The 15,665-nt window shown below is 35.1% G+C and overlaps 2 protein-coding genes across 2 annotated transcripts in view; one reads left to right on the top strand and one right to left on the bottom strand.

The window, feature by feature from the left end:
- The window catches only part of LOC103498350 (cleavage and polyadenylation specificity factor subunit 3-II), a 40,875-nt gene extending 37,151 nt beyond the window's left edge, over positions 1-3,724 (bottom strand). The window contains exons 1-4 of the mRNA XM_008460925.3: positions 3,208-3,724; positions 2,949-3,126; positions 2,756-2,828; positions 916-1,033 (exon numbers count right to left, since the gene is read on the bottom strand). Of these exons, the coding sequence (XP_008459147.2) occupies positions 916-1,033; positions 2,756-2,828; positions 2,949-3,126; positions 3,208-3,232 (394 nt within the window). The 5' untranslated portion in view covers positions 3,233-3,724. The remainder of the gene's footprint in view (positions 1-915; positions 1,034-2,755; positions 2,829-2,948; positions 3,127-3,207) is intronic.
- Positions 3,725-7,722: 3,998 nt separating this feature from the next.
- Positions 7,723-9,260, top strand: LOC127143858 (uncharacterized). Its single transcript, XM_051079120.1, has 3 exons — positions 7,723-8,166; positions 8,245-8,460; positions 9,150-9,260. The coding sequence occupies exons 1-3, from the start codon at positions 7,723-7,725 to the stop codon at positions 9,258-9,260; spliced, it is 771 nt and encodes a 256-aa protein (XP_050935077.1).
- Positions 9,261-15,665: the final 6,405 nt, after the last annotated feature.

The raw sequence follows: 15,665 nt of genomic DNA, 5'->3' as shown, positions 1-15,665 counted from the left end.
AGATTTGTGTTTTCTACTTAATTCTTTGTTCACTAAAATAACTTTTGAACCACGAACCAAACAAGGCCTAAGCTCTTCTAGATAGAAATGGTCAACCTACGAGCAAGAACTCTTCTCTCCTATTAGGTCCTTAAAACAGTGGGAGTGTTATCCGCTTGGGAAAGAATTTGTTTAGTAAACTAACCACTTTTGTTTGAAGTTCTTACAATCACAAAAAGAAACCAGTCATATCCATGCTAGGCGGATTCATTTCCTTTAACGATTTGCCTTTGTCATCGAACATACACCAGATAAAGTAAACAAAGTGTCTAACGCTTTAAGCAGGAAAGGTACAATCCTAACTCTACTTCGTGGAGAAATTATAGCTTCTGATCATTTACTTGAAATATATGCTAATGGTCGAGACTTCCAAAATATTTGGCAAGCTTGCTGCAATGATATCCCAACTAAAGACTTCCATTTTTTTAATGAAAAGCACAACTTTCATTAGAAAACACGAGCATAAAAAACCGAGCCCACAAAAGGAGGAATCCCACTGTAAGAAAGAACTCCAACTACAAAATCAAGTTCATAAAATGATTACAAAAAGTCTTCAAAATTGAAGCCCAGTGAAAGACATGGAAGCGAAATCAGTGAAAGACTTGGCAAGAGAGAACTACGAAGAAGCATTAATTACTTCAATGAAAATATTTGTTTCACTTTAGAAAAAAGAACAAATAATAAATAAATAGATCGCATTGTGAGATTAACCAACATGGACATGTACCATACTCCTCCATGGACCATGAAACTTCGATGTTTCAACCGTTTTAAAGAAATAGAGATAAAACATAAAATTTGGCCATCTAAACAATCATATATTCCCAACCAGAGACTAGTTGCATACTATTTAAGATCTTGACATAATTAAGTTACCTTTTTTCAAGCACTCCATAATATGGTCATTAGTAAATTGTTCTGCTTCACCCCTTCGATCAACCATCACTTTTCGATAGTCCTCCAACGTTATAGGAGCCAATGCCATTGTTGGATACTGCAATCAAGAGGAAGTAAAGAGAAAACTTCAATGTTCATACCAAAATGTAAGAAACCAAAATTGACAAAAGTTTCCCCATTTTGGTAAGAAACCACTTTCATGGAGAGAAATGAAAGTGTATACAAGGTCACACAAAAAATAAGCCCAAACAAAAAGAGAGTTTGATTGAACCTAATTATAGAAAAAGACTCAAACCCAAAACCACAATACCAAAGCTCATTATTATAAAAAGACCTTGAGATCAATGCCCACAAGAAAGTATTACACCTAGCCACTTCTCAAACATCCATAGCCCCCTAGATCTCGCCACCTCTCTAAAAATTCCATCATTCCTCTCAATTAGAATAGCCCACATACCTGTAAAAAAAGCTTGCCACAAAACTTTAGGATGGTTCATATATGCTTCCTTGGAAGCCTTCCCCCTATCATAGTTAACCGAACTCTCGAGCTTTTGGAGCTCCCTATCCATCATGTTTGGGCTCTCACCCCTAGCCTTTTGTCCTCTCTTAGTCTTCCTTTTAGACACCGATAATGTTTGAGCATCTTCCACTTCCACTCGCTTAACACCCAAAGACGCTAACGTACCCCCCCCCCCCCACACAGGGCCAAATTGCCAAAAGAATCCCCACTAGGAATCGAAAATGGAACCAAAAGATGATTAGAAAGGGAGTAAGGATCCCTAAGCAAAGGCCCATTAGGAAACAGCAAAGGGCCTCTCATTGTCCCATTCCAACAATGTTAGACCAAGAAGCAACCTCTGGAACTCCTTCACCAATCGAATAGACCAGTAATAGAGACAAGGCACCCTTGGAATCAGGACAATAACTTGAAGACGGAACACGTGGAATAGAAGGAACACAGCGTTATTGAATACAAAGAAAAAACTTTGATTTCTAAAGAACTAAGTGTAAGATAGAATTCTAAATGAAAATTAAAAACTAATTTCATTGAAACCTAAAATATAATTAATCAAGGATTAACCAAGATTAATTTGATTTTACCTAATTATCTCAATCCTATTACATCAGTTTCACTAGATGATTTAGAAAAATATAGAGAAATGACAAAGGAAAAGATAATGCAATGAAAACATAGGATAACCCAGTTACACGAAAGAACCAAACCTCTCCTACTCAAGCGCTCAGGTGCTACAACTTTACCTCCCTTATTTAGAAATCACAAAACCCTACGAAAACCTGTCTCAATGGTCCCTACATCTTACATGTGCCACTCAAAACATTTCTAAGCAACTACATTGTGTGGATACCCCTTTTGCCTCTCCCTACATATTTTTGAGTGATTGGAGACCTTACAAAAACCTGCCACACCTTTCTATGATGCAAAGGAGAACGTCAAAAACCTAAAGAAATTGAAGAAGGGCCTGGAGAAGGCAAGCCACAGCCCACAGGAAGCAAGCTACACATCAATTCAAAATCTTTTCAACCATGGTTTGTGTGCGCTTTGTTCTTCAAAGCTTTTGTATCTCTTAATTAAGATCTATGAAAGAACGCCACAATTCAAACATTTTCCAACCATACTTTGAGTTTACTTTTTTTCCTTTTTCTTTTTTTTTTTTTTTTTTCTTTTGATGGCTTCACTTCATGTAAAGTTTGTAATGACAAAATTCTTTACCTCTTCAAAAAAAATCTAACACGGTCATGGTAAAACCAAAAGCACATGAACAAACATCTATAAGCATGTGTATGAAATGAAACTTACCGTCATGTAAATGGGTCCATTATAGCCACAAATTTCAGTGAAGTATGGAAGAGCACCTATATGGTCCAAGTGACTGCAAAATAGCATAGAAGTTGAGAAAAGACAAAAACACAGCACTGTAAGGAATGTAACAGACATTTATCGATCACTACAAAATAATAATAATAATAATAATAACAACGCAGCAGCATACAAGTGTGTAATGATGATACAGGAGAGAGCATTGTTATAATCACGAGAAGCAGATATGCGAGAGAAATCAGGATATCGACGATGGTCGACATAGCCCAAATGCATCCCGCAATCAAACATAATTCGCTTTCCATTGATTGTAACGACCACACAACTCTTCCCAACTTCTTGCCCAGCGCCTAAAAGAAGGTAAAGATGAAGATCAAATTCAGAAAAATGTAAATCAATAAAGAATACTTAAGGAAAAACTAGGGGATTACCAAGAACGAGGCAATCGATGGCCATTGCAATAGTCCTTCAACTCGGACAAACTTCTACGCAATGCTAAGCCTCAACGACCCCAAGAGAGAGAAAAGGCAACCAGGAGGCCAGAGCGAAAAGAAAGGATTGTGGTTCTAGAGAAGAGAAACGATGACTGCAACACTGAACTACGCGAGGCAGAAGCAAGCAGTGAGATTGACCGAAAAAGAAGAAGAATCAAGAGTCCGCCGGATAAATGACATGAAAATTTTGGAGAAAAAGTCAAATGACCCGGATTTTGAAAAAGTCCCGAATGAAAAAAAAAATGGTGTCTCGCTCGGTGTGGCTGGTGTCGCTCGGTGTATCCTGTCGCGTGGTCTCGTTTTCTACACACTCACTCTAAGTCTCGCCCTCTCATCACCAATCTCTCAGTCCCGTGAAGAAGAAGTAGGAGAGAAGTCACGCCCAAAAACGCCGTGCCGGAGAAGAAGAGGAAGTCAGAGAATAGACCGTGCCGGATATAGAGAAGACGCGCGAGACCAAAAACGGCGCTAGAAAAAAAAATTGAGAAGTAGCGCACCATTCACCTTTCAAACGTAACACACACACACATATATATAGTCTTTTCAAAAATATAACATAGCTACACATTATTTACACCAATTTCGAAAATGAAAAAATGTCATAGGTCCAATATGTAAAATAACCGGTCAACAATGGTACAGGATCGTTTAAATTTGTTTTTTTAATTTTACACGATCGTTTAATTAATTGGATTACACGATCTTTTAAATTTGGTTATCCCAAATCTAAGTCATTCAATCGTTAGATTTAGCTATACGATCGTTTAAATTTGATCTTTGGAACGATTTTTTTTCAAAATTTGGTATACGATCGTTAAACGGCTACAAGTTTAGATTTGGCTATCCCAAAACTAAGCCATTTTTTTTCAAAATTTGGCTACGATTAGATTTGGGGTTCCAAATCTAAATGATTTTTTTTTCTTCAAAATTTGGTATAAACTATTTTTTTCAATATTCTTTATACACAATCTTTTAGGTTATGTTTGGGCGGCAGATTAAGACTGTGGGCCCTAACCCTGTTTGGTACTAGGTTATGGAAACCCTAGTTTTAAGGTTTCCATAAACCCCGATTTGCCCCTCTACCACTTCCACTCTCTCCTTTGGTGCTCTGCCGATTTGTCTCCCTCAACTCGTCTTCTTCAACCAGTCTTCACGAATCTCTTCAATTCGTCTTGCATGTCCATTCATCTTTTCCCTTCCATCACTGATTTCTTGTTCGTTCTTCTTGTTTCGCCTTCGTTCTTCTTCTTTTCCGTATTCCTTTCCATTCCGATTATCTAAAACTGTTTAATACCCGATTTCTTCTTCCTTCTTCTTCTTCTCCCTATTTCCGTTGGATTTCGATTTGAAGTGGGTTGTAGCCGTATTTTTAAGGTCGTATGTTTGGGGGGAAAAATGAACCCTCTTTCATCCGAAAAACTCCCTTTCGACTTTACCGTTTCGATCTCTACATCTCTCCTCATCGTCTCTCTCTCACTGTCCGAAAATCGAATGCTTTGTTGAAGGCTTGGTCGAAAGGTCTTCCCTCCAAAACTTTTCGATTTAGGGTTTAGGGGTTTCGTTGACCGGTGGGGACCATTCCTTGCCTCCGGAATCCCCATTTACATCTTGGATCGAACTTCTCCGTGGTCATCCATGTTCGGGTTTAGCCGAATCGAAGTCCCCTTGCCGCTCCACTTGCCGATTTGCCACTTGGTGTTGCCCTTGCCGATTTGCCACTTGGTGTTGCCCTTGCCGATTTGTTTCCCTCCCCTGATTTGGGATGGACGCTACACGCCACACCGTTTTCTGGCAATCGATGCGGGTAGAGCATGGTAGGGAGGTAACACTATTGTTGTTGTATTTTGTTTATTCATTTTCGATAGCCGATGATGAGTACTGACGTTGCTGACTGGATTTTCCTTTGTTTACTAATACTTGAACGAATTTGCTTTATTTATTTCGTTTTGTACAATTTTTTGTGTCATACTTCTTCCTTTCGGTTGAATTAGAAAAAATTTGATATGTGTGTTTGTACTATCTTCAATTGTTTGCAAGGGTTGTTTCTAAAAAAAAATTCCTTCATTTCTTCTTCGTTTTGCCTCTGTGAGGATCATACTTTTTGGCCCATTCATGTGTGAATTGTGAATTCATTGCTGCCTTTCATTGTGATTTCCATGTTATGTGGACAAATATTGACCGCCCAAACCTACCATTTGCAAAGTGTTCTGTTCCTTCAATCTATATGACAATGTACCCTTTGTGTAGTAAATAGGGTACTGCTAATGTTAGGGTTTAACCAAATTGGTCACTTTTCATTGCTTTTACACTCTCATTTGCAGAGATTCCCTGGTTTTCTTTTTTGTATGGTCATCCATATTAACTTCTCTCATCCACCTCTATATATTGACCTTTGCTCTTTTGTTTTAACACGCATCTTGGGATTTCTATTCCTACCTTCTTCTGTCTTTTGCTTCTTTCTATTTGGTATGTAATTTTTCTTCTTTCCATATTCGTATCATTCTCCATCTGTGTTACCCTTCTTCTGCTTTGTTCTCTGTTATGGTATTTTTTTAGTTTCCTTATCTTCTAATGTATGTTTATTTCCATATTACTGCACCTTTCGTATTTTATTCTGTCTTCTGTAATTTTTTTTTTTGTTTCCTTCTCTTATAATGTATGTTCATTTCAAGATTAGTATACGTTACATATTTTCAAATATTTTCCTCTTTTGTTTTACCACGAATCTTGGGATTTCTATTCCTGCCTTCTTCTGTCTTTTGCTTCTTTCTATTGGTATGTAATTTTTTTCTTTCCATATTTGCATCATTCTCCATTCGTGTACCCTTCTCCTGCCTTGTTGTGTCTTATGGTATTTTTTTATAGATTACTTCTATTCTAATGTATGTTTCTTTCCATATAGTGCACCTTTCTTATTTTGTTCTGTCTTATGGTATTTATTCAAATATTTTCATTCATGTTTCAACCACTGTGAATCTACTGTTAATGTTTTTAGATAAATTTACTTACTCTTATTCATGTTATTTCTTCTCTTGCGTGTCGTCTGTCCCTTCTACTTTGTCTATTCATATGGTTTGTTGTTTATTTTGTTTCTTTCATAATTGATGTTTCAACTACGATAAAATCTGGTTCAACTTATTGAACCGATTTTTATACTTTGAGGATCCTTAACATAATTTTAGAACAATCATTTTTAATCTTCATATGGTTTGTTGTTTATTTTGTTTTTTTAATGTCTTACATTTTCGAATATTCATATCGGGTCCTTTCTTCTACTTACAAAGTATGTAATCGTTTGTTTTCCTGTTTTTTTATTTCTTCATTTATGCTGGTTTTGAAATATTTTACGTCTTTTCGGCGTTTGGCGTGTCCTAACTTCTTTATTTTTTTTTCAGAACGTTCGCGGTCATCTCATCCTTCTAAGAGGTACACGATTATTCGTTTGTAGATTCAAGGTTGTATTTTTAGTTCTTTGTATTCATTACAATTAAAATTGTGTAATTTAATTTCATTTCTATGGGACACACATTTGATTTTGTTATTTTGTCATTTATGTTTTCTATGGACATTTTACTATTTAATAAATTTGGTATTATTTTGTTTTTATTCTAAGCTTAGAAAGTTTTAACTTGGTCTTTTTTTTTTTTACATGCACGACCATTAAATTTTATTTTAAAATATACCATCCCCGGTACATAATTTAAGTACTAGCACTAACATTAATGTAACAAAATATTTCACCATAGTCGTTGAGAAAAAAATTTCCTAATGTTGTTGGATAACAATCATAGTCGTCAAACATGACTTTTGTTAATTCAAACATACTAGAAATGAGAACTCCACATTTTTGTACAAAAGTTCAAAATACTAGAAATGGTTGTCTTTAAAAGATGGCCCTAAGTTGTCCAAGTTATTAAATTAACAACATTTAAGACGTAACATACTTCAAATTTCACCTCATTCTAAAAAGTGTGTAACTAATTGTCATAAGTTGCAATTGTCCTAAGTTGTAGTTGTAATTGTGAAAAAAATCTAACTTGGACCATTAAAGAGATAGTAAAGTTGTAATTGTAGCACATTTTATTATATTTCATTAACTATGACACATAATTTTACAATTTTTTGTCTTATGTTAAAAAAAATTATAAAAAATTTATTTCATTTTTTAAAGTATTAATTTCCCTAATTTTTCACGAAAAATAAACATTTTTTAGAAGAAAAATAATTTTTTTTCAAACTTGACATGTAAAACAAGTGGGCATCGTTCTAAACTTTTTTTTAGAAAAAAATAGTTCTACGTAGTTTTCCTATAATAACTTTATGCTTAATATTGATTTTTGTACTAAGTATATGGTCATTCTAATAACCACGTTGTTAAATTATTTTTTAAGACATTTTAGGTAATTTCAAATGGATCAACAAACCCTTCTTGGAGCCCTAACTGCGTTCACAATGGCCCAACGTCAGATGCTCCTAATGTTGGAAGCACTAATGAACGACAATAAGCGTCTCCCACAAACACCGTACGATACAAGGCATAGAATTAGGCAGCTTGCGTACTTTCGGATGATACACGAGTCTGATCTTGTGTGCCGCAAAAGCACGCGAATGGACAGGCGAACATTCACAATTCTATGCCACTTACTTAGAACTGTATCTGGTCTTTCGTCGACAGAGATTGTCGATGTGGAGGAAATGGTTGCAATGTTCTTGCACGTCCTTGCTCATGACGTGAAGAACCGTGTCATCCAACGGGAATTTGTACGGTCCGGTGAGACAGTATCTCGACATTTTAACATCGTATTGTTCGATGTGGTTCGACTATACGAGGAGTTGATAAAGAGACTTGCTCCGATAACAAACAACTGCAATGATCAACGTTGGAAGTGTTTCGAGGTGGCCATGATAGAAGTTCACTGTATTTGACCTTTACGTACGTTGCACTTATTTCAACATGTTTATTTGAACCTGCAGAATTGCCTTGGCGCATTAGACGGGACGTACATAAAGGTCAACGTCCCTGCAGGAGATCGGCCTACATTTAGAACATGTAAGGGGAAAATTGCCCCAAACGTTCTGGGGGTGTGCGACACGAAAGGGGATCTCGTTTATATCCTCGCCGGTTGGGAAGAATCCGTAGCAGACTCGTGGATTCTACGTGATACCCTTTCACGAGAAAATGGACTACAAGTGCTAAAGGGTATATCTTATTTTTTTCCAAAACAACGCCGCTTCCTACTTACGTATTGAAAGCGCTTAAACGAATGATTTAATAACAGGAGTGGCGTGGTGCTGCAAATGCGCACCATTTGCAAGAGTGGCGTGGTGCTGCAAATGCGCCAACAAATCCAAAAAAGTACTTCAACATGAAGCACTCCTCGGCAAGGAATGTCATTGAGCGCGCGTTCGGTGTTCTTAAGGGTCGTTGGGCCATTCTTCGTAGGAAGTCATACTATCCCATGCAAGTCTAATGTCGCATCATACTAGCATGTGCCTTGCTTTACAATTTGATCAACAGGGAAATGACATACTGCAACGACGTTGACGACGTGGACGAGGGTCAGTCCATGTACGCGACGACCACTGCTTCAGAAGACATTCACTACATTAAGACGACAAACGAGTGGTCTCAATGGCGCGATGAACTAGCCGAATCGATGTTCACTAATTAGCAGTTGCGTAACGCTTAGATAAGACAATTTTACATTAGAAGTCATCGATTGTAATGTCGAATTTCTATCACCTGTAAAATGTACTATAAAAGTAATTTCGGGTGTTGCATATGAAATGTACGCGTGCCTTTTATTTTTAACTGTTAAATGTGAAATTGTGAAATTACTAACGTACTCCATGTAATTTTTGTAATTTATCATTCTCAGTATGCCAACCTCAAATGGTGCCCCAAGACATGTCTAGACGAAGGAGGAGGAGGGCACTCTTGTGAAGTGTTTAATGGAGTTGGTGTCAATGGGGGGATGAAAATCGGATAATGGTACGTTCCGCCCAGGTTACCTCGTCCAGTTGGTACGCATGATGGCGGAGAAACTACCTGGATGTCAGGTCCGAGCAACGACTATAATTGATTGTAGAATTAAGACACTAAAGCGGACATTCCAGGTCATCGCCGAAATGCGGGGGCCAACGTGCAGTGGCTTTGGGTGGAACGATGAAGAGAAATGTATCATTGTGGAGAAAGAATTATTTGATAATTGGGTTAGGGTAAGGAAAATAATATAAACGTCACACAATGTTCACTATGTATATTTACTTAACAATTTTTCAATCAGTACTCATACGTGATCTTTTTTCCCTGCAGTTGCATCATGCAGCGAAAGGACTCTTGAACAAACCGTTCCCGTATTACGACGAACTTACATATGTGTTTGGTCGTGATAGGGCGACAGGTCGATTCGCTGGGACATTCGTCGACGTGGGATCGAACGAGCCTGACGGGTATGACATATTTGATATAGGGATGGAAACGAGAAGTTTCCGCCCGTGTACAGCCAGAGGATTGACCTCTCGCAAGACGATGTACGTGCATCCCGACCTTCTCGCGCTACAGAGGGTAGGACCGGATCGAGTAGATCCAAGAGGAAGAGGGGAATTCAGCGAGACTTGGATGTTGAAGGCATACATCTGGCGCTCGACCAAACAAACGAGCAACTCAAGATGATTGCGGAGTGGCCTGCACGCGCCCTTGCAAATGACAACCATGTGCGCACGAAATTCTTCCGCATATTGCATGAAATACCAGAACTAACGAGTTTGGATAGGGCGCTATTGCAAAGGCATCTTCTGTCTCGTATGGACGACCTTCGGGGTTTTCGTATTCATGCCCGAGGATGAGAGGGAGGGATTTTATAGAGTCCTCCTACGAGACATCACGAGATAGTTTATGTTTGTACCGACCTAGGTTGCTTCTTATTTGCTTACCTTTTTTTCTGTATGATGTTGACTGTTTATGCATTTGCTATTGTAAACAACTATTTTTTTCCTTCATAATGTTTATTTAAAATTAAGGAAAATAGTCACAATTTCACCAAAGCGCTATAACGGCTAATTATATATGTTCAAAATAGGGGGACATCGCTATCGCCGATTACAAATACGAAATAATTAATTTGTCTTTATAAAAAATGAATTTTAATAAATTTTTCACAATATGATCAGAAATTAATTTGAAATTGGACAACTGTTTGTACTAATTTAATAACACTACACATACAATAAATTATTTGCAATAAGATGGGTTCGACGCTTTTGTAAAAAAGTATGCAATAATTTTTTTTATCATATTTACAATCTAATTTTAAAAATATAATACTACATAAAAAAAATTATTAACCCAACCCATATAACATTTTTCCCAAATAAATTTTATCATAAATTCCATATAAACCTACCCAGCTAACCCTTCCCCCAAACACATCTTATCATAAAATCCTCATAAAACTACCCACCTAACCCTTGTCCCAAACACGTCTTATCATAAAATCCCCATTAATCCTTCCCACCTAACCCTTCCCCCAAACAAATTTTATCATAAAATCCTCATTAACTCTTCCCACCTAACCCTTCCCCCAAACAAGGGTTATGATAAAACTAGGTTTAACATAACACTAGTTTTATCATAACACTAACCCTTCTTTAAATCAACCCTTCCCCCAAACGCACCCTTAGTTTTGGAAGATAAAAAAGAAGAGTAGAGAGGAAGACGATAAAAAAATCGAAGGGAGGAAAAAAAGATGGAAGGACAAACCTGGAATATTTAAAAAATTGGCTAACTTTATGGGCTTTATTACACGGGCCGTAAATATTTCACTAGTTTGTTATATTTAGTAAAGTTTCCCTAAAAAATGGTGATTTATTTTTTTCGGTTGAACTCTGACATCGAGGATCTTCTCAAATTTTAGAAAATTGTTCCAACATAATTTCTAGATCATCTCAATCTAGATCATCACCAAAATTGTTGGTTTTTATTTTGTAAATTTTAAAATAAATGGTATTCTCGAATGACCAAAATACCTTTAGAAGCTCGAACTAAGGGTGTAAGAATAACTGGTAACCCAACCAGACTACCCAACCCATATTATATGGGTTGGGTTAAAATGTGAGTTGGATTAGGTTGAAAAAATATATTTTTTTTGGGTTGGGTTGGGTCTCGGGTTAGAGGGTTGAAAAATTCGGTTTAACCCAACTCAACCCCAATTATAATAATATATATACAAAATATAATATATCTATATATATATATAACTTAAAAAAAAATAGGCCTCCTCCCTCTTTCCTCACTTCTCAGCTGTCAGTCCCATCTTTTTTGACTCTTCTCTTCTCATCTCCTCCCTCTTCTCCATTCTTAGTCGTCGTCCCTCGCGTTGCATCTCATCAAATCTCAACCTCCTCTTCGTCGCCCGTTAGATCTGAAATCTCATATTCAGATCTCATTTGACTGTTCGCCATCTCCTCCCTCTTTCTTACCATTGTTAGATCTCAGTATCCTCCCTCTCCTCGTCGTTCATTTCCCTCCTTAGTCTTCTCTTCAGCTTCCAATGACCATTCAACAGTCATCTTCTTCGTCCGTCTCCTTAGCTTCCGAGTTTCGACAACCTAACAACCCAATCCAACTCATATTTTACGTGTTGGGTTGGGTTGGAAACTTAATTTGGGTTATTCGGGTTGTCAACCCAAATAACTCGAAAATAGGTTGTGTTGAGAATGTCTCTCAACCCAACCCAACCCGATTACACCCATAGCTTGAACATTAAATATTATCAAAATCCTAAACAGAGATGAAACATGTGAATTCCTAAAATCGAGGGGGAAGAAATAGAAAATGTCAAATAGATGGACAGAGGAAGAAGAAAAAGATCAAAATTTTAAAATTAAAAAAAAAATTAAAAAGACATGTGCATCATAAAAATAGTCCACGTAGAAGGGATGTAGGTGCTGGGTGACATAAGCAAGGACCCAAGTTTTACACTTTTCTTTTTCTTATTAGAAATTGTGTAACTACCAAATGAAGTATGGGTTAGGGGTGTAAATGAGTGGGTTAAGGAGATTTTCGGGTTGGTCAAATTGACAACCCAAATAAGATATTCAACCCAAACCAACTTCATCCTCAAAATTCAGGAAAATTAAGATAATCTTGGAGTTAATTATCTTCAATTTAATTAGATTAAATTTATTAAGCGTTATTTTAAATTCATTTAATGAGAATTATTTAATTTTGTGGAAATTTGGAATTAATTAATACTTGTTGGATGCATATTTAATTAATTATTTTGAAAAAAGAATAAAGATTGATTATTATAGAAGATAAATAATTATTTGAAGATAAATATTGATTGTGGGGGGATGTTGATATGATTGGATAAATAAGAAAAGAGAAGGAATTAGATTTATTTAAAAGAAAAGTTGATAATTATATATTGGAATATAATTATTGAGAAAAAGAATGTAACATCCAAACCTTTAAGAAGTTTTTATTAATTATATTAAATTATTTGGGTGTTATATTAAGGATTGGAACTAAAATTTAATTGTTGAGTTAAGATAATTCATATTGAAATTTATGATAGTTTAAATTAACTGAATTAATGGAAAAAAATTTTGGTTGATTAAAAGAATTGAGGATTTAAGTTAATTTGGGATATGGAAAAGTTTGTTTTGATGAAATTGGATTTAATTGAGTATATATATAATAATTTGGATTTTTGATGAAATATGATATTAATTATTTGGTTTTGTATATATAATTAATATGGAAAAATAAAGTTAATTATATGACAGAATATAATTATAATTGTTTGGAAAATAAGAGATGATTGATTTGATTAGACGAGAAAATATTATATATTTAATTAGAAGAGAGAATAATTTTAAATTGAAAAGAAAAGGAAAAATAAAAAAGTTCTTTATCTTCTTCGCTAAGATGACCCCTGCCACTGCCTTGCCGCCTCACCAATTTTAGTTATGATTGGTCCATTTGAAGTTTGAAGATTTAAGTGATGAATTTTTCAACCTCTATTTGGGTAAGTTTGGTAAGTTAAAGTAATTAAATTAATAATTTGTTGGCAAAAACTGTTAATTTAATTTTGTATCTAATTTGGGTTTCTTTAAAGGTTATTCAATTGGCTAATTTTTTAAAATATTTAATATTGGACTTTTTGCAGTTGAATTGATTTCAACCTTAAATTTAGATAAGTTAAATTGAAAAATTTTAGATGCTAGTCATTGGTAAATTTTATAAATTAAGTTATTGATTTTCCTTACTATTTAAGATCTGTTTTAATTGAGAATTGACTGTCAGCAAAAAAAATTGTTTTAGTTAATCTCAAGGTAAGAGATTCTACAACTGAACCCTCAAACTTAAAAATTAAGAGCTTACATGTATTTTTCATCATGCATTGATGTAGCTAAGATGCATGATGTGTTGATGTTGATGATGATGGCTGATATGTTTATAATGTTTATGATACATAATATATTAATCACGTGCTTAAGAACATTATGATTAATATTCATATCATGTTTATGATGTTTATGATGATATTACATGCTTTTGGACTGTGGTGTGTCTGTTAACTTTGTCTGTTGAGCTTTTTACTACATCTGTATTATGATCTATTTATGGGGTCATGCGCACGATTTAAGGGTGTACTTATGGATCACATACATGGTTAATGGACAATTTTACTGTGTATACGGGGTCACTCGCATGACTAAGAGTGTTCCAACGAGACCACTTGCTTGATAAGGGGTGTACCTACGTATTACAGACACGTTTATGGAGTGTGTACCTATGATCACTCGCACGATAAAGGATGTTCCGACGGGTCACTCGCATAATAAAAGGTGTTTGTACGATGTCACTAGCCCAGGTGTGCTCCATTGAACACAAGACACTATTATTAAGTTTCTAACAGGAAGTTAATAGATCACCAGCACAACCAGTAGTTGGTCCCTTACTGGGTATATTTATATATTCACTTTTTTTCTATGTTTAATATTTCAGGCAAAGGTAGAGGATCTGAAAAGTTGGCAAGAGATAGGAAGGGTTCGTGATATGCCATAAGGGAACTCAGTTTGCTTCTGTTTTCCATTGTTTCGTTTTCAATATTTTGGGCTTATACATTTTTGCCTATTTATTTTTATTATCTTTAAAATTTGTAAAACCAGCTGGACAACATGTTTTTGTGGTACTTTTAATGAAAATTTATTTTTCCTCTTTTCAAGAAATTGTCAAAATTATAATTTATCTTAAAGATAATGACCTTAGCTTAGTATAAAGAGTGGATCGTTACATTTATTTTCTTTTCCTTTTTGTAAGTATATTATTTATTAACTTAAAATACTTAAACTTGTGTGCAACTCATTTTTATAACTAAAATTTCATACAACTCAAAGATTAAATATCAAAATTCAACATATCTATTACAAATTATAAAAAAATTCAATATGTTTGAATTGTAATATTTATAAGTTACAATATATATTTTTATAATATTAGAAATTCAGGTTGGGTTAAGTTGGTCAAAATATGGATAAAGCTATAGATCATATAACTATATTAAGGGGGTTAAAGGGGATATAGAGAAACTTTTTAATTTTTCCTTTTGTCCCATTTAACTGAGCTAGGGAAATTGCATCGAATAGCTAATTTAAACTATACCTTAGCATCTATGTCATCATTTTTTAAATATACCAGATATGATTGTTGAATAAGAAATTTTGGAATCGATCACAAATTGTCACGTCATTTGCTAAAATAATTGCATTTGATATTAACTAAAAATTGACATGTGTCCCAAATTAAAGTTAAAGACAAATTAACCAATTCTAATGATGTCACATTATTAGGACAATTGGATCAAATTAATTATTTTGGTTCAAATAAATATTATTTACATGCGCTAAAATTTAATTGAGCAAAAAAAAATAAACTTAATTTAGCTCAAAGGTTAAATATGACCCAAACCCATATAATTCAGTCCATGGGTCTAGTCTATGCACCAACTAGGTCCATGTCCATAAAGGCCCAAAGAACTCTACAGATAGAGGAGTTATCTGTATTCGTAAGAGTTGGAAATTTTTTACTACAAAGGTCTAAAGAGAGTTCTCACAAAAGGTAGAAGACTTCCAACTCCTGAAGTCGACTGTCCTCGAAGATTGAAGCTCCCTTCAAGATATAAGTTTTTCTTCCAAGACTCCAACTTCAAGAACATCACGTGTCGATCCACTTCTTCTAATCAAGCATAAGCATCCATCCGAGAGAGAATCACAGGAACAAATTCTAGAGATCGAACCACATAACATCAAATCAACGTAAATACAACATCAACACAAGTTCAACTCCACGAATTAAATTTCTTTGAAAATCTTGTGTGAACAAT

The sequence above is a fragment of the Cucumis melo genome, chromosome 11 (assembly GCF_025177605.1).
Source record: "Cucumis melo cultivar AY chromosome 11, USDA_Cmelo_AY_1.0, whole genome shotgun sequence".
Taxonomy (NCBI): domain Eukaryota; kingdom Viridiplantae; phylum Streptophyta; class Magnoliopsida; order Cucurbitales; family Cucurbitaceae; genus Cucumis; species Cucumis melo.
The sequence above is the reverse complement of the archived record's forward strand: the minus strand, read 5'-3'. Positions and strand labels throughout refer to the sequence as shown.